Consider the following 18998-nt stretch of genomic DNA (forward strand, 5'->3'; position numbering starts at 1 on the left):
GCATTAAATCAATTCAATCATAGAAATTGTTTTGACCTAACATTCTACAACAGCTGAAGAACTATTTCTAGTATCACGGCATACAAGAGGACACACAATACACAGAATGAATAACACAGAAAAAGACTTGTAATTGAATTCAATTAAAAAGGATGCCAAGGTTGCCAACAAACTTTTCAACTGAATTATTTGAAGACAAAAATAACAATAACAGTCACGTGAAAGTTGAATTCAAGCAACACTGGCCGGGACCTCACACTATTGCACTGATGTTTAGTTTTACACTTGGGCTACACGTATTTATACCGCATTTATATAGTAATGTATTGTACATGGTATTGAGAGTTGTGCATAAAATATGTATAATTGTTTATATTTATTATGTATTTGGTTGTACTGTAGATTCGTTGCATGAATAAGTGTAGGTGAAACGGGGTAAGACCAAATAAACGACAATGTTGCTGTCGTGTTGTTGACACTGGCGCTGCAGCATTTTGTCATTCCTCTGATATTTCCTGAACGCAACATTAAAACCGAAGTGACGTCAAAGTCGTTTTGTTGACATTAGTTTGTGAAAGACAAAAACGCTGGACGCACACACGCACGGGATGGTGTGATTTTGGAAAGCCACTGACAAAGCGCTGGACAGACTGATGAAAGCTGTGTGGAGGTTAAAGCCGAGTGTCTATGTTTGCTTTGATCGACGTTAACTACAAAGAAGTGAGCAAGTGCAGCATATGGACGGAGCAAGACGGGAACAAAACAAACCGTTGACACTCAGACGACAGTGGCTGAATCACGCTGGCTAGTCAGCTATCATGCACCTGGCTTAGTTGGCTTGTGTATAGATTTTGTATTTATTAATTACCCGTAGAATTCCCGTCTACTTAGTTTTAAACTATTTACGTTGTGTCATGGTAGTGTAGAATTATCCAAGCGCCGTCCGTCTGAGTAGCAACTTAGCATGCTAGTGTTAGCTGCAGCTAACGTCACCCTCACTTAAAACCGCTTGAGCTGCTGTGTTAGCAGCTACAGCATGTATCTGAGGTTCAGAGGCTGCATTTGTTTTAGGTGCAGCGTTTAATTCAAGTAGCTCGTCAGCTGATAGAGAGGGAAACTTCAAGAATGTGAAGCACAATGGCCAACTTTGAAGCTTACCGTGAGTACCAGAGGATTGAGAGCGGTGAGGATGACTCGCCACCTGGGGAGGAGGATTTACTGCTGCATGTGCCCGAAGGCCTGAAAGGTAATAGTGTCAGGACAAAAGTGTCTGGCTGTAATTATGAAAGTTACACATTTGTGATTATAATTAGAAGAATTCTATCTATATAGCATCTTTATGAATCAAGTTTCAGAAGATCAAATGTCTACTTAAACATCTAGTACTCCAAATGTAGTTTAAAGAAAAATAAAACCAAGGAAACTATCACTAGAGCAACTAAGAGTGAACAAAATAACAATAAGAAATGCATACATATACGTAGTAAAAGCAATAGAACACAGGATTAAAATAGGTAGATGGATGTCATCATGTAAGTTAGTAAATATGGGTTTAAGAAATGGTTTAAAGTAATTATCCCCTCAGGTAGGTCATTACAAAGTTGTGCCTTGTGGCACAAGTACAGTTACCTTAAATGTAAGTGTAGATTTTGGGATTTAGGGCCCCACCCAAATATCAGGCTGCAAGTCATCTGTCTGTATAGAATAGAAAAGAATATATCTTGATTGTCATTGTTACGATCAAAACTATAACCAGCATCCTCCTTTCATTTTTACATTAAAAATGAAAACTAACAGCATATTAAGAACCTCAGCATTCAAGTACTTTTATTGTTATTGTGTCGCACATCATTATTGCTTTGTGACACCTCCAGAGACTTTAAATCCCAAAGACATAAACAAAGAAATAACAGCAGTAATTTAAAAGCAGAGTTGAAATAGACTACTATATGATAGATACCAAATAAGAAATCATCAAAACAACATGTCTATGTCAGCAGTGGACACTTTCTGCTATTTATATATCTGAAATATTGCACATGATGTTCCGAGGTCACTGCACAAGTATAACCACAGTGAAAGCACATACAAGATAAACAGAGTGTTTAAGTCCTAAAAGATTATGATTGATTATAATGTTGCCAAAATTGTGACAAGATGTGTTAAGTAGAGTTTAGATCAGTGATGGCTCTCAGTGAATAATGGTCAGCTGCTGCTCACATGTTGTGTTGAGTTTTCTGTTTTTCATTGCTTTGTTTTTCTGTTACAGATTCATGGAGCCATATCAAGAACCTGGATAATTTCTTCACAAGGATATCCTTTTAATGATGGTGTAGTTAAATAACAGGCTTACCAAAGTCCACTGTCATTGTATGTCACCGGCATCATATCATGCTCAGTCATTCTTGAACTTGCTGTGTCAGTAGTATTCATATTTAGAGAGTGTGGAGTTGCAACTGTTTACTTGTTGACTCACACACACAATTTCATGGTTTTACTGTTGGAAGAAATGTGAAAGTGAATTTCATTCAGAACTTCACGTTTGGTGTATTTGTGATATCTTCTGTTTTCTTCAAGAACATTTTCACTAGTGTAATGTAGTGTCAGTGGCTGTTCATGTATAGTCGTGTTAGGTTAGAGCATAGTTATATTATTTTGAAATTTTCCTTAACCAGTCTGTCTACATCTATAATTTTCATCAGAAGAATGGCTTTGCTTGTATGATGCTGTCTGAGTTCTTTGAACTTATGTAAGTATCAAGCAGTACTTTTCCTTATTGCCTCAAAAATAAAGTATAAGGTAAAAAACATTGGGCCTAGGTTGATTGAGTTAAAATGTCAGGTTGAAGTTCCAACATCATGCATGTTTTCATTAAACCTGAGCCTTGTTTAAGTTACTGGTAATCTTTCACACTTTGACAGATGGGAGTGCCTTCAGCTTTAGCCTGAACAAGCGCAACCAGATCATTTCAGCAGCAGCTATACATGAATCTCATACACGTTGTTTTTTAACGTTAGTATCTATACACAAACTGTGGTTACATTTATTAGGCTTGCACAGTACGTACGTGTATCCTTCCCAGTTTAATCGATACAATAAATAAATCATCTCTTCTAATAAATTATGTCAAGCTTAATCACTTAAAGCTGCATTGTGTAATTTTTTTGTTGATATTATTCTGCCTCTGTTTGGTCAAATGATGTAACATTATTTGAATGCTGCATCCTTGCGTTTTCAGGTTTACTCCAACCTGTTAGCAGCCGTCTCACTTTACTAGTGCAATGTTACTGTTGCGGTAATGTTGCTAGGATACACAAACTCTAAACACTGGTATAGTGAGAAACACAGGGAGTCGTGTGAGGCTGATGGACTTAATCGGCCTAGTGTGAACTCACTTGACAATGGTTTGAATCTAACAATATTCAAAAGCTGTACACTACAAGTTTAAGTGGAATTTGGGCTTATTAATATATCGGGCAACTTAAATCATTAGCTGTAGAAAATCTGTCTTCATAATTGCAATTCCAAACAAACCTCAGCCTGTCAAGATATGTACTCACAAAACTGCAATTGATCTTCCTTAACTGCACTATAATTAATTGATCACCTGTCAGGGTATGCCGAGTGCACTGTCTATTCATCTACTGAATATAGTCAGTTAATATGTACTGCATTAATTTCTATTGTCATGGGTTATATATCGTATAGTGTGACTAAGTATAAAGCCTAATCTCTGGTTTTCTTATCTCGTCCCAACAGTCAGTTTCTGTTTGTCGTCATATTCACAACCTTCCTTGTCAACTGTGTGGATTATGATGTCCTGTTTGCCAATCGAGCCGTTAACCACACCGAGCCAGTTCACAATCCATTGGACAAGAACAAAGTCACTCTTCCAGATGCCATCCTACCTGGCCCGGAGTGCACTCAGAGGTAATAATGTTTTAAGTATAATAGAGAGCTTTATTGTGCGTGACATGGTATTTTATGTGTAGAAAAGTTAATTAAAGTGAAAAAGCTATTGTCGCATATCACGATCTCAGATATGTTTGTCCTGTCTTCTGCCTGTTTAAAGACATACTTTGTTCTTAGGTAGACATGCCCCTGGGTATTATCAGAACCCATTAAGACATAGACAACCAGATGGATATAATTTGTCTAGCTTAATACAATTGTCATTAGACTTTTAGACATTTCTCATTAGTCTGTGACAGATGAGGCTTCAGTGGAATATACAGTAATATCAGCATAGGAATATAGAGTATTGGCTTATCTAACTTTACCCCATATGTGTTTCATGCTTTACCATAAGACATTTTAGCAGGTTTTTGTATTCATAATACTTGGTTCATTATACCAGTAGATTGAAATGTAAGTCTGTTTTAGTTTCAAGTCTGCTTTAATGCTTGGTTTTGCAGTTTTGTTGTTTAGTTCAACCTGACATTGATGACTTTCAGTTGCAACATTTCTTGAAGGTATTTGTGTACCGAGTTCAGACTAGCTTTAGGGAACAGGGCTTTGTAATTGATAGCCTCAGTGATGTAAAACCAGCCAGCTGAGATACTGACAACATGGCTTGGCTAGCAAACAGACACCCACATGACACTTCACTCTCTGGCTGTTAGGGACAAAAATCCCCCAACACCCCCCACCCCCACCCATTCTGCCTTTTTTTCACAACTTGTTTTTCTCCCAGCTACTCTTAAAAGACCTTACCAGTTTTTTCCTCATACTGGTCATGGCTCACAAGTAATTTATATCAAAGTCAATGATATTCAACTGCTTGAAATTCTAATTTGGGAACAGCTGACCCCACAGTCTGGAACATCTATGTCCTCCTCATAGATCATCTCTTATTTCCATGTCATAACCTTTCTTGTCTCGAGAACATTCTAATATTGTGTTTATGCCTGAAAATGACCTCCTATGTGAATTGATATGGAAAATATTTCAAAGAACAGTACTACTCAGATAGTGGCTAGTGTGTGCTTGTGCGTTACTGATGCTCAGTGTGGTCAGTGTGGTTTTGACATCGAATATTGAGGAGCTTGCTTAATCACAGAGTGAAGTAAGCAGGTTGCCCAAATCTGTAAACAGGGGCCCAGTTTGAATTTAAATAGCATATTAAATAAATAAAAATCCCTCTGCCCCTTTTCTGTTCAGGATTCAAGGGAACAGCTGGAATATATTTCTTCTCATCATGGCGGCCATTTTCTGGATCTATCGTCTTGTTAAAGTCTTTCGCAATTTTCTGAACTACTGGGAGATCAGGCAGTTTTATGTCCAAGCACTGAAGATCAGGATGGTAAGAGCTGCACCTGGAGGCACTACATAAAATGCTTATTATTTATTTGTGACAGTTGTGTGTGATGTAATAAAAGTCACTCATTTGAGTAATTGTGTCATGCATCGTTGGTTTACTTTGTGTTTGTTGCTTCCTTGTCCCAGGATGAACTATGCAACTTCACATGGCAGGAAGTCCAGGACAGGCTCATCAGCTTGCAACAAGAACAGCAAATGTGCGTACACAAGAAAGAGCTGACGGAACTTGATATTTATCACCGCATCCTGCGTTTCAAAAACTACATGGTGGCAATGATAAACAAATCACTGCTGCCAGTGCAGCTGCAACCCCCCCTGCTGGGCAATGTGGTGTTCTTCACGCAGGGCCTCAAGTACAACTTTGAGCTCATCCTCTTCTGGGGGCCCTGGTCTTTGTTTCAGAATAAGTGGAGCCTGCACCCCAAGTACAAGCGGAACACAAACCGCTTAGAGCTCGCCCAGCAGCTCAGTAGAGTCATCCTGCTGGTCGGTTTGGCCAATCTGTTGCTATGTCCCTTCATCCTGGTGTGGCAGGTGCTGTATGCTTTCTTCAGCTATACAGAAGTGATCCGCAGGGAACCTGGAAGCCTGGGTGCACGGCGCTGGTCGCTGTATGGTCGCATGTACCTGCGACACTTCAATGAGTTGGATCATGAGCTGCATGGGCGTTTAGGGCATGGCTACAAACCCACCTCCAAATACATGAACTCCTTTACCTCTCCACTACTAGCTGTGTTTGCAAAGAACATGGCATTCTTTTCAGGCTCAGTGTTGGCTGTTCTCATTGCTCTGACGGTCTATGATGAGGATGTTCTGACAGTGCAGCACATTCTTACTGCTATCACTCTGCTGGGAGTGGTTATCACCATCACCAGGTGAGTTTTCAGTAACACTCTCTGTAGGTGTAAACCTTATAGAAGATGTAAATGTTTCTTTTGCCCTCTATATGAAAATATAATGACATGCTTAAATATGCAGGTGTTCATTTGGATGTTATATATATATACATTTTTTTTTTTTTTCCTCTTTTGTTTATAGAAGTTGAGTCATTTATTACAGGGTTTATTACAATGTATTGGTTTGGGGATTTGCCAATGTATGGGAACCTAGCACTAGAGCAAGACACTCACTTTCAATTTATAACTTTAGTTTAATGTAATGTTTACATTGTGTCCTCGCCAGGTCCTTCATCCCAGATGAGCATATGATGTGGTGTCCAGAACAGCTGCTGCAGTGCATGCTGGCACACATTCACTACATGCCAGACCACTGGAGGGGCAGTGCAAACAAGAGCGAGACCCGTGAAGAGGTGGCACAGCTGTTCCAGTACAAAGCGGTGAGGTGTTTAATATTCTTGATGTTCTTTAGATGTGTTTTTTATTTTTTTAGGTAGTACATAGTCTCTATTATGATGTTTGTCCTGGTACAGGAACTGCAAAAAAACTGAAAATGTATTGATTTATTTTTTGTGAACATATGATTTAAATTTTAATGCATTTTATTTCCAAATCAGGTGTTCATCTTGGAGGAGTTGCTCAGTCCTATCGTCACACCCTTCATTCTCATATTTCTTCTGAGGAACAAGTCTTTAGAGATCATTGACTTCTTCAGGAACTTCACTGTGGATGTGGTTGGAGTTGGTGACATCTGTTCCTTTGCAGAGATGGACATCAGACGCCATGGAAACCCAACAGTAAGTCATGACCCCTCATTTAAACAGGATTAAAGCCATCCTACTCATTACACCTCTGAATGCTGAGTCATGATTATTTACTTTATCAGTGAAAATTTATTTTCTTGAATTTGTCTGTACCTTGGTGTTTTTTGCAGTGGATGTCACAGGGCCAAACAGAAGCCTCTGTGTACCAACAGGCTGAGAATGGCAAGACAGAATTGTCCCTCATGCATTTCACCATGAAAAACCCACACTGGCAGCCACCGCAGGAAAGCTCAGTTTTTATTAGCCAACTAAAGGAGAAGGTGAAGCATCATGCGCACGGTGGTCCGTCTACCCACCTACTGCTCTCTCAAGCTCCCCTCTGCACCTCACTGCAATCCATTAATCCTATGACTATGGTAAGCACTTAAGTGAAAGATATTGGTGTACATTTGGTGTTCAGATGCTTGTGTTATATAAACAGTAATACATGAACTGTAGTGCACAACGTCTATCAGCTCTCTTGGTTTCTCAATATAGCTGCATCCAGGAAGTGATTTGTTTAATTTCTAGAAAACTGGAAGCAACAGTAACATTACGCTAATAAAGCAAAAAAGCAGCAACAGGGTAGAGTGTGGCTGAAAAAACAAAGAAGCATCACCTGTCATTCAACAGTCTGACGGGATAAATGATTCTTATCCATCCCAGATGATGGACACAGCATGCATATAATGTAATATTATTTCTGTTTACAAAGACCATCTACAACGACAAATAAATTAATGTAAAGTAATGTAATTAATGTTGTTGTTTCCAGCCTGATAATCTCCTGGCCAGTGTCATGGCCCACCCTATTCTGACTGCATCTGGATTGCAAGCAGGAGAGCCTCATTTCATCCAACCCAGCGCCGCTGCTGCTGCCAGTGTCCTGGCCTCTTTGCCCCCCTCCCAGCTGGCACATACCAGTCCTGTCCGCTCTCATGGCCCCCTGATGTCCTCCATGTCCCCCTACAGCACCACCTACCACAGTGATCGCTCCGTCAATGACAGGTATCCATCAGCCAGTGCATTTGCAACTTTATTGTTCACACACTGCATCTGATAAGTGTATGATGTAACCGATAATTGTATTGAATTCATCAGTTTTTATTTTCATGATTCTTTCCCAGTATGATTCACAGTGATTCACTCATGCAGAGAAATTCACTTCCCCCTGAGTTGGTCTCTGCGGAGATGAGCCTCCATGCCATCTACATGCATGAGGTAATTTTCTAGTCATGAACTTATGCTGGGCCACACAGCCACTTTGTGTCTAACACTATTGCCTCACAGCAAAAAGGTTGCCAGTTTGAATCCCGGTTTGACTGAGGGCCTTTCTGTGTAGAGTTTGCATGTTTTCCCCCTGTGTGTGTGGGCTTTCCAGTTTAGAAAGTAAACCCCAGTAAATATCATGGGGAAATATGGGGGTTTTCACTCCCACTTTCACTCCAATTTTGAGCATCTTCGTTAGTTTTTACAGCTTCATCTTTATCTACAGCTCCACCAGCAGAGCTCTCACCCACAGATGACTTCAGGACAGTGGCAGAATGCAGTGCCAATGAGAGATATACATACAAACACAGGTAAATGAAAATATTGATTTTGAAAAGGTCTGTTTAGGGGAGTTGAACCCCTGCAGTATTATTTTGCCTGAATTGAGGCATGACAAATGTTGTACATATTCCAAGTTTCCAAACTACAGTATAGTGGCTGCCAATAATGAAAATATTGGCATTTGATGTCAAATATTGTTATATGTGTGTAACAAAAACAGCATTAAATCACCATTGTTAAAAACTTAAAGATCTTGGAAGGTGTGATCCCATTCTGACTTTGTTGTACCACCGATGTTAGGCCTCCAGCAGAGCAGCCATGGTCCCAGCATGTCCATGCCCACCCCTGTCTCCCTTGGTGGCTGGCAAGAGGAGGAGGAGAATGAAGATGATCAGGAGAGTAAAAGTGGATCTACTTCAAAGCACGGCACTGGAAGAAGTCAATGAAGTGCCTTATCTCATAAGGTACTGTATGGTTGTTGTTTTTTTCTATCTTTAAAGACTGAATAATGTCAGCTACACAAGAAAATATGATTGATTAAAAGGGGGCATGTCCACTGGAGGACCTGAGAACACACACTCACTAACATGCACCAAAAACTAGTGGGGACCAAAAACCTCTGATTAAGTGCTAACTATGGCTCCGGTGCATCTTCAACCCTTATATTTAGACACACCTAAAGAAAATCCTGAAAAGAAGACTGGTCTTTCAAACACAGGACACTTGTCCACCATCTGCACTTCGTAGTCCTGTAAACAGTGACGTGTTTGTTGAATTAACAATTATTGCTTTTCATCCCACAAAGGATACATCACCATCATAATGTTTCTTCTCTCTTTCTCTCTTTTTTTATAGTGTTTACATTTTGCTTTCTTTGAACATTGTGGCCTTAGATGATCTTCACAGAGAATTTAGCATGGACCTTTAAAACGTCATCTGTTTATTTGTGGAAGAGGGTCATTGAATAACCACTGTCTCTGCACCTCCACGACATCCTGTCTCATCAGGCGGACTATGGCATCAGGGAAACCATACGTCTTCCGTCCATTATATTGTGAGCTTGTCATTAACTTGTACAGACAACTGCAAAGTGTACATCTGCCTGAGAGACAATGTAGCGAATTCATAGGATCAGTTAGTGACGATGGCCGTTGGCAATTCTGCTCAGCCTCTGTGTGCTCAATTCAAGTATTTGTGGATCAAAATGTTTCAGAGTTGGTGTTTAACAGACCGTTTCACAAAAGTCCTGGTCTGTGCTATAACGACTGCAAAACCATATCTTAGCTGCCTGAACAATTTTAACCATCCAAAAGAAAAATTTATTCAGTGTTTCAAGTTGTGCTGATTTGTAAATACACTTTTCTGTGTAACTTATCCTTTAAAAGTCCACTTTTTTTTCTGCTAGATTTAATCCTTTAAGAAAATTTACCAAGCATTGTTATGACAAAACTGACTGTAGAGTAGCCATACTACTAAAACACTATGTGTACCTGGCAATAAAACATTTTGTTACCTAGACATACACTTGTTTTTGATGCTGCTGTAGATGCTGCTGTAGATTTTATTCAGTATTAACATTTGTACAGCTGAGTTTTCGAGATCAGCAGTTCCTCCAAAAACAGCACTGAAATTTGTGGACCAGGTACTTTTGGCATCAAAATCTTAATTCTTTTTAGAATGGATACACGGTCAGCTTTATGCCTTAACAGCCACATAAATGTGTACCTAAATCCGAGTTTTACAGCAGTGATGAAGAACATCAAATCCTCAAATCGATACCTCGGCAGTATATTAATTCCTATCTGAATATACAATATATACTTGTCTTTTGCAATTTACAGATGCTCCATTCAACTGCATTTTGCAATGGAGCATATTTTATGTCCTTCTCCTGTTTCTTGTCCAGCAGTTAGTTTTTGAGTTAGATCTCCCAGAAATTATTGTATCTTATAAAGAACAAAACAGAACAGAGTGGCATTGCTTTTACAAAACAACAACAACATATTAACATAAAATCAAAATTTAACATCACCATAATAGCTAAGACAAAATTGGAGCATGTTTTGTTGCTTTTGTAGCTTTAGGATTAAATATTTTAAACCTAACCTTAAGAACTTTAACCCTAAAGCACAATTTCCACTGAAGAATTCATTTGTTAGTTTTAAGAGTATTTATTACCTGTTTTTCCTCCAGATATTTAATTGATATACCATATATTTTATATGTATTATTTATTTTTGATTGTTTTAATTGTAAAATAGCTTACTTTCACAAAGGTGTATTATCTAATGAATGACATAAAAGGCATGTACTCCCCTCACTAAAAGTAGGTAAGGTTGTTTTTAGATTTTTTTTAAGCTCTGATATAATGATTTATTGATGCTGAGAAAACATGCCCAGCCGCATGATGTTGAATGTGATTAAAACTAAAAACAAACTGGGACTAATTTAGCAAAATCACAGGTCACAGTAGTAGTATAGATCTCATCTTCCTTTAGAGGATACAGATGTCAGCTTTTCCACTTTGTTTTTGTATGGAATGAATGTGTTTGGACACTTGCATAATTATGCTTATACAAACTCTGAATTTTGCACTGGAAAAAAAAAAAAAACATCCACTTGCATCAGTTACAACTCAAAAAAGACATGGGACACCAAGTCAATCTCCACCCAAAAGGAGCTTGCCTCATTGTTTGTATATAGCATCAGCACATATTGCAGTGTCACTGCAGATCATGTGGAAAACACTGTGGCAAATCATTAAAGGTCATTCTTACCTCTGGTCAATTCTAGTTTGTCCTGTAGGGGATGATGTGCGTTTCTGTCACGCTTCCATTTGCTTACACCGTAAATCACCATTGTGTTATTTTCTTCTGTCAGTTTTCCCATTTGCAGCTCACCTTTGTTTGTTATGTTATTTTCTGCAGTGCCTTAGTATTAAGGATTAGCCTTTTTATTCGAAGTTCATGTAAACCACCAGATTTGCTTTCACAGACTCAGCAGCACATACTATGTACAGTATTTTTGTTTGACAAGTCATTGTGTATAGCATCAAGTTTGTTGTGAAACTGTGGATGTGGCTTGTAAGATGAGCTACGACCTGATCGTGAGACCTTGTGTCAAACTGTTGCATCTAAGTTCTTCTTGTCATTGTGTCTAAACTTGCACTTTGGAAAATGTTGAAGAAGCAGGGTTATGCCATGTGTCATCATGGCCAAGCCTCTCATCATACTATGGTTTCATATCCACTCTATACCAGTCTAGCAGAGACTGGAACAAGGTGCTAAGTTTTCATCCTGAACTGTTGAATATGTTTTAAGACATGTTTTTTGTTTGGTTTGTTTGTTTTGTTGTGTAACTTAAAGAGACACTATTAAACATGCCAAAGGAACTTGTTTCCGGCACAGCTTTGACACAGAGATGTGTTTCTTTTTTTTTTCCTTTGAGTGATAAGAGAGGCAAATAAATATTTGAGTGTATTTAATTATTTCACCTGTGGTTGATGTGATGTTTATTTAAAATAAAAATGCTTTTTAATTTTCTTTCAGTTGCCATGGCTACCTTACAACATCAACCTCATATTTTCTTTGAACTGTTTGTTGTATTGAAAATGATGTTGGCCTTTCTTGAATTAAGAGGTAGACTTTTATACTGCTTATACAATGTTTCTTAGTGTGATCTCATCTAATGACTCAGTGCCACTTCACTTTATTTCTGCCCAGTAACTATTGGATTCATTGTCCCAAGGTTCTCCAGTTGTTTGCGGACCAGTCGGACATGGATGTTTTTACAGTTCTTGACTCAATGTGGGAGGAAATTTATTATTAGCACATTAAGGACATTAATAGCACAGGGCAAGTTTAATCCTCAGTGTGATAGGATTCCATTCTTAACCTGAATTTAGTTTTTTTTCCCCTGGCAATCAACATCAGACAAAAACGCAATATGCCTCAATTTATGTCTGCATACTCTTTAAAATCTTCACTGTAGAAAGTGTTTTCAAACATTTAGCACTAAAAAGCATGTACTACAACTTTGAGTGTGTGTGTGTGTGTGTGTGTGTGTGTTTGTACTTTACTTTATTACCTATTTAGAAACTCTTGTGGCATAAACACTAACCATGGTAGGACCTGTAGTTTTAATGTAGACCAAAACCTAGTCCTAAGGAGCCAGAACATTTCTGAGGAACTGGGTAAGTTTTGGGCTAAGATGTGAAGGCTTAGGCATTAAATGGTTAAGCTTAGCAGTGCCTCTGCCCTGTTCTGGCCTTCCCGTGGTCTAGTAGATAAACTGAGCTCCAAGTTGAAAGCGTTTCGTTCTCATTTACAAAACATTACCACTTTATAAAGAAGAATCCCATTTCTGCTCCTTGCAGAACCCTAACATCATAAAATGATCTGAGTTGTATCGCTCTGACACACAAAGATGTGGGGCCTGCTCGAAGTCTTTGTTGGTTTGTTTTCCAAACAGTTGGAGTGAGTTTTTTTTGTTTCAGTTTGTAACCCTGGTGATCTGGTAACACATTTTTTTTTGTGTGTACATTTTAAATAAACGTCACATGCTTCTATTTTGTTTCACATTATTTTGTCCCAACTGTTTCACCATGTGCTGTACAACCTTGCTTAAGTCCCCCCCCACCCCGCAGACCTTTTAAGGCACTTACGCCATCTGCTGTTCACTCTCAGCTATCTGTCCTTGGTGCGACTGACATTTGTCTCACTTGTCTTCTGATATGTAAATGTTCTTTAGTAGTAATTCCAGCTGTGAACATGATACAACCATGACTTTATTCTTGGAATGGCTGAGAGCCCAGCTAGAAGGTCATTGGGGCATACATCTGAGGATTTACATTGCATTTATTTTGTTAAATGTCTTGTTGTTAAGAAATGTGTATTTTACTCCACTCCAGTCATTGCTGTGCCAATCCACCGCCCTCTTCTGTATTGTTTTGAAATTGCTATGAGAATGACTGCTGGCTGAGAGTCAGTATTGGACGGTTGCTGTAAATACCATGCATGATGTGATATGATACTAACTGGCCATTAATATGTGTCGACATGTGAGAGCAGAGTAATTTAAAATTCAAATTTTTACATGAATATTGCCCACTAATCTCATTGTTTGGGATTAATGTTGTCCAGAGGCAGAGGGAAGCAACGGCTTAGTTTATAACTTTATTGTAATTCAAAACAAAATACTAACAGTAAGGACAAACACAGTAGCTAGAACAGGATGTAAGTAGTGGTTAAGCGGCAATAGTGGATTACTGTGCTAGAGTTTCGGGAAGTTAAATCAGTGTCCATGCGACCTGCTGCTGTCACTCACGGGCACTGGGGGGAAGCCCGCGATGAAAGAGTAAGGAAATACTATGACGCCAAAGAATCGGGAAGACAGGGGTGAGACTTGCTGCCCCTGATTTAAGACACTATTATAGATAACTGTCAGTTAATTTCTCTGTCATGCTAAATGATTGCTTAGTGTTTTCATCATTGTGATGGTGACATGGGAAGAACATGTGATGCATTTACAGTATTAAGTCATGACTTAATTATGAGCAGCTGTACAGCAGCTGTCACAATGGTGTCTGTGGAATACAATGTGCCACAAGCTCAGTGGCAAGTTCAGCTAATCCTCCATCTTGCCCCCAATCACATTTACATTGAACCGTGACTGACTGGTGACTGGGAGACTTTTCTAGTTTGTCCATTAGAAAACAGATCTTCAGGATGCTGAGATGACACTGAGCAATAAGCAAAGAGAAAAGCTCCAGTGTGTAATTTCTGTCACCAAAACACTGCTAGAGTTGCTACACCATTCTGCCCGGACCATACGCATGACTGCATGGTCTGTGTAGTGCAATACTTTCCAGTCCAGTTGGTGGCGCCTCTCGTTTTTGTCATAAGAGAAAACAAAAATACGAAGTGGCTCTCTGCACATGCACAACGCAGAAGGTATGACCCAGCCCTAAAGGTACTTTTCTTGTTATTTATTTATTTATTTTGTTTTGATGATGGTTTAAATTATGACAGTCATTGACCAATCTCATCTAGATATCATTAACGGACTAGGAGTTACAGTAATAAGTATGCATGCCAAATCCTGTCAGCAATGATTAATGGACGTCCAAGGTTACACACTGCAGCTTTAAATTCTGAAATTGTTTAACTGAATTTAAATGCCCTTATTTAAATGCCAAGCTCTCAATTTATTTTTTTGTGTTGCATTATTAAAATAGCCTTTTATTAGTGTTTATGTGGAGCCAAAGACCTAATTTCTACACTGTGGACAAAAAAGTGTCACCTAACCTAACCTTACCTGACCTGACCTAACCTGACGTATTCAGAATTATGAGCTGTTTATGACTAGTGTTGTGCAGCCTGCAAGAGTGTGTAGTGTGCTCTCCTCTGCTCTCCTCACCAACAGGACTCCATCTCCTATCTCCACAGTCTATTTTGGAATGGAGGCTGCGCCAAAGTAGGCACGTCAGCCTTTTGGCATCAAGAGGTGCCGGTGAAGAAAGAAAAAATAAGTCTAGTCAACCGCCCACCACAGGAGACTGGGGGGGATGTTCCACCATCCTGGATTTACAGCCATTTCAAGGATATTTGAGGACAAACACGACATTTTTATTCACTGTTTTTCGGTGGGATTTCTAACCAACACTGACACCAGAGGAGGAGCAGGCTGTCGTCCGGAAAACAGAAGTTTGTAAGTCCACATGATTCAACGCTAGTTTCACCTGAGTGGCTGAAGATTCAAGGTAAAAAAAACAAAAAAAAACCCGAAAACAACTAACACATTTCATTTAATTTCACTGATACTAGCGTACGTGCTGTTCTGAAACACACATGTAATGGTTCTTATTTTAATTAGCTTCTGAGTGGCTGAACATTCAAGGTATGAAAAAAAGTAACACATTTTATTTAATTTCACTGATAGCCTACTAGCTTACGTGTCGTACAGAAACACACCTGTAATGGCTTAGTTTAACTGGCTTCCTCCATTCTTACACTATAGTTAGCTTCTGATAAAGTGTACTTATTTAGTATTCATCTACGTAGAAGAGTGTGTTCTCAAAGTTTCATTCTTTTTACGTGACTTCATTGAAATGAAAATGAAGTAACATTTAAATTAAGTGCATTTTTGTGAGCTTAAAGGGCTAGTTCGTGAAATGTGTGTGAAGTGGGAGCTTTTATCAAACAGCTGATGTCCCTTTCGCTTCTACAAATGGAAATGGACAGAGACTGAGTCTGACAGCTGAGGTTATTTTTGGTACAGGCGCAGTTCGAGCGATAGAGGTGACAACGCTGGTAAATGTCACTCTGTGAAAGGCACATATCTGCTCTATTTGACCTTGTTACATGGGGAATTCTTTTGTTGTTGTGTTTTTTTGTACTACCTGCACATTGAAAAGGCTGCATGACATCTAGTGATGTCTTTGTAGGCCCAGTACAGGGGGTTCCACCCTCACTTTAAGTGGTGACTATAAATATGTCATTTGATTTATGTTTATTTTCACAGCATATTTATAGAGTTCACATAGCAAACTGTCATGTATGTGTATGTAACTGTCATGATAACTGTCATGATCCTATGACAGTCACATTGTGATGTCATTTAATATGCAGAAATGAAGTCATAAATGTGACTGATAGTATATGTTGTTGTTGAACAAGTCGTTTTTCTTTGTGCATTACTTCAATTAAAACCTGAAATGTGTTAAATTTTGCAGAACATTATCAGAAACACAATCAAATTTAAATAAAAGAAAATAATAATTACATAATCGATGGGCTCAGACTAATGATTATTTTCATTATTGATTAATCTGTTGCTTATTCTTCGATTAATCCATTGCTTGTTTTGATGTATAAAATGTCATAAATTTCCAAACAAAATGAGGACGCCTTAAGATAATAATTTTCATGATAAGAATATCAGTAATCTTTATTTACATAGCACTTCTCACAACAAAGTGCAGAACTACAAAGTGCTTCACAAGTATTAACAACATTTAAACATAAATAAATAGAAGCACCAAAATAAAAGAATAAAAACATTAAAACATTAGCATGACCAACCATAACAAATAATAAGCTAAATTAGTTAACATCTGGAAATGCGGAACAGTAAACGTATTGTTTGTTGTCATAGAAGAGCAAATAAATGGAAAACATTACATTTAGGAAGTTGGAATTGTTCTTATTCTTTTAAATGACTAATAGATTATCAAAACAGTTGGCAATAAATGTAGGTCTCAATTACTTATTCATTCATTAATTGTTGCGGACCAATAATATTGATTAATAAAAGAAAATCTAGATTCATTTTGCATTCTATGTCCTCTAATTTTCTCCCTGGTTTTGTATGATTATAGGAACACAAAATGGATCCGAACCTGTTTGGAGGAGCCCCCAGATTTCTTACTCGCCCAAAGGCATTCTCGGTGTGTGCAGGCAAAGATGCCACACTCAGCTGTACCATCGTGGGTAATCCCACCCCTCTGATCACCTGGGAGAAAGACAAGCTGAAGCTGACATCTGGGGGCCGCTTCAAGAGAGTGGAGGATGGCGATGTGTATCGTTTGACCATCTACAATCCAACTCTGGAGGATAGCGGACAGTACATATGCCGGGCCAAGAACAGTGTAGGGGAGGCTTATGCTGCTGTAACCATCAAAGTGGCCTTGCCAACAGAGATGCCTCAAAGGGCCCCCGTTTTCACATTGAAGCCGACTTCTACACGTGTGGGTTTGGGAGGGGATGTTGTTTTCCAGTGCCGGGTTGTGGCTTTCCCTGAGGCTAACTTTGAGTGGGAAAAGGATGGGCGCTACCTGGGGGAGACAAACCGCATCAGAGTTGTTTCTGACACTGACAGCAGCACCTTGAAGATCCAAAGTGTACGAAACCTGGACAGCGGCACCTACACCTGCAGGGCCCAGAACACCGTTGGCCGCGCACATGCTGCAGCAGCTCTCGTCGTCGATGCCCAGGATGCCCACTATCTGGCTTCAGACAAGGACACTTCTCGTCTCACTCACCTACAAAAGCGCAAGGAGGAGATGAATAAGGACATCTCAATCTATCGTACTGAAGAAAGCTCTTCATTTTCCTCCTCCAAGGCTAACATCTCAGATAGTTTGAGCTCTCTGAGTCTGGAGCATGAGCTGAGGGCATCTGTGCTCGCAAAGCTGCCCAAAGGTGTCTTCACCCGTACCTGCACAGTGACTGAGGGCAAGCATGCCAAACTCAGCTGCTTTGTGACAGGTCACCCCAAACCTCACATTATCTGGAGGAAGGATGGAATAAACATCAGCGAGGGCCGTAGGCATGTCATTTATGAGGACCAAGCTGAGAACTTCATCCTCAAGGTCTTGTACTGCAAGCAAACTGACAATGGTCTCTACACTTGCAATGCAACCAATATGGCGGGGCAGACCTACAGTGCTGTGTTGGTAACAGTCAAAGGTAAGTTTAAAAAAAGAAGCTCTGAATGTTCTATGCAATGATGGCACACTACATTTGCGGTAACAACATTTTACAGTATATAATTTCCCTCTGAGACATTCTCTTGAATGCATCATAGGTCGACACTCAATATCACTTCATGTATAGTACGTGTACAAGACAGACATTAGTTGTCTACTGAGTATTTATAACACTAGGATAGAGTATATATAATTGAGTCAAAATAAATGTCAGTGCCTAATATGTTCAGCATAGCAAAAGAGCTATACTGTATGTTTGGAGTATAAACGGATTGTTGGCAACAGTGGCCCAAATCACTGCAGTAGACTTATTTAAACCTCTTAAAATGTGTGGCTTTTCACAACAAGGTTGAAAGCTGGCTCACCCTCTGAAGGAGGGTGTTGTGTTGCATCTATTTTCTGCTGGTGATGAATAGTTCACAGTTGCTAAGATGGTCACTCACTCACTCACTGGAGCACACTGGCACGAGTGCTCCCTTGGGAAGAAATTGGCCCCAGAGAAAAAATAATAAAAAATGTTGTAGAGCTACAGCATGTTGGTTGCTCATCAGCATTCAGTGAGGTGTGCCATTGATGGTCCTGCATTATATTGCAAGGTACAGGAAAGTGGATATAGTTGCATTCTGGTAGATTGCATTTGAATGATTACCTTGTGGACTTTTGGTTGTGGCTGTCAGTCCACTGATTAATTATAAAACACGTTTAATACTGCACTGAATGTAGGAAACGTAATAACAAATGCATTTGCAAAGTTGTAGTCAGTTATGTGTCACTTTTTCTATAACAGAACATTATATAACACAAAAAGAATGGACCCATATGAATCTGCCTATCAATTTTAAACAAAGTACACACAAGACAGTGTACCGTATGTGTCCTTTAATAACTTTACATTGGATTGTTATATATCACTTAGTGGCACAAGTATGAGGGTCTTTGCAG

General features: G+C 39.2%; 2 protein-coding genes across 2 annotated transcripts in view; both read left to right on the top strand.

The window, feature by feature from the left end:
- The first annotated feature begins 549 nt into the window (after positions 1-549).
- atg9b (autophagy related 9B) lies at positions 550-12111 on the top strand. The gene is made up of 14 exons (XM_058632110.1): positions 550-1246; positions 2270-2313; positions 2685-2749; positions 3760-3930; positions 5161-5302; positions 5446-6194; positions 6502-6655; positions 6833-7012; positions 7150-7395; positions 7794-8026; positions 8146-8239; positions 8514-8598; positions 8870-9033; positions 9425-12111. Exons 1-13 carry the CDS (start codon positions 1138-1140, stop codon positions 9013-9015), a joined length of 2418 nt encoding a protein of 805 aa, XP_058488093.1. The 5' UTR covers positions 550-1137; the 3' UTR covers positions 9016-9033; positions 9425-12111.
- Positions 12112-15055: 2944 nt separating this feature from the next.
- The window catches only part of obscnb (obscurin, cytoskeletal calmodulin and titin-interacting RhoGEF b), a 54372-nt gene continuing 50429 nt past the window's right edge, over positions 15056-18998 (top strand). The window contains exons 1-2 of the mRNA XM_058625122.1: positions 15056-15329; positions 16947-18036. Of these exons, the coding sequence (XP_058481105.1) occupies positions 16956-18036 (1081 nt within the window). The 5' untranslated portion in view covers positions 15056-15329; positions 16947-16955. The remainder of the gene's footprint in view (positions 15330-16946; positions 18037-18998) is intronic.

This window comes from Solea solea, chromosome 1 (assembly GCF_958295425.1).
Source record: "Solea solea chromosome 1, fSolSol10.1, whole genome shotgun sequence".
NCBI classification, from domain to species: domain Eukaryota; kingdom Metazoa; phylum Chordata; class Actinopteri; order Pleuronectiformes; family Soleidae; genus Solea; species Solea solea.

Coding starts and splice junctions, on each gene's coding strand:
- atg9b (XM_058632110.1), top strand. CDS start 1,138: ATGGCCAACTTTGAAGCTTACCGTGAGTACCAGAGGATTGAGAGCGGT. Junction 1,247..2,269: donor TGTGCCCGAAGGCCTGAAAG/GTAATAGTGTCA, acceptor TTTCTGTTACAG/ATTCATGGAGCCATATCAAG. Junction 8,027..8,145: donor GATCGCTCCGTCAATGACAG/GTATCCATCAGC, acceptor ATTCTTTCCCAG/TATGATTCACAGTGATTCAC.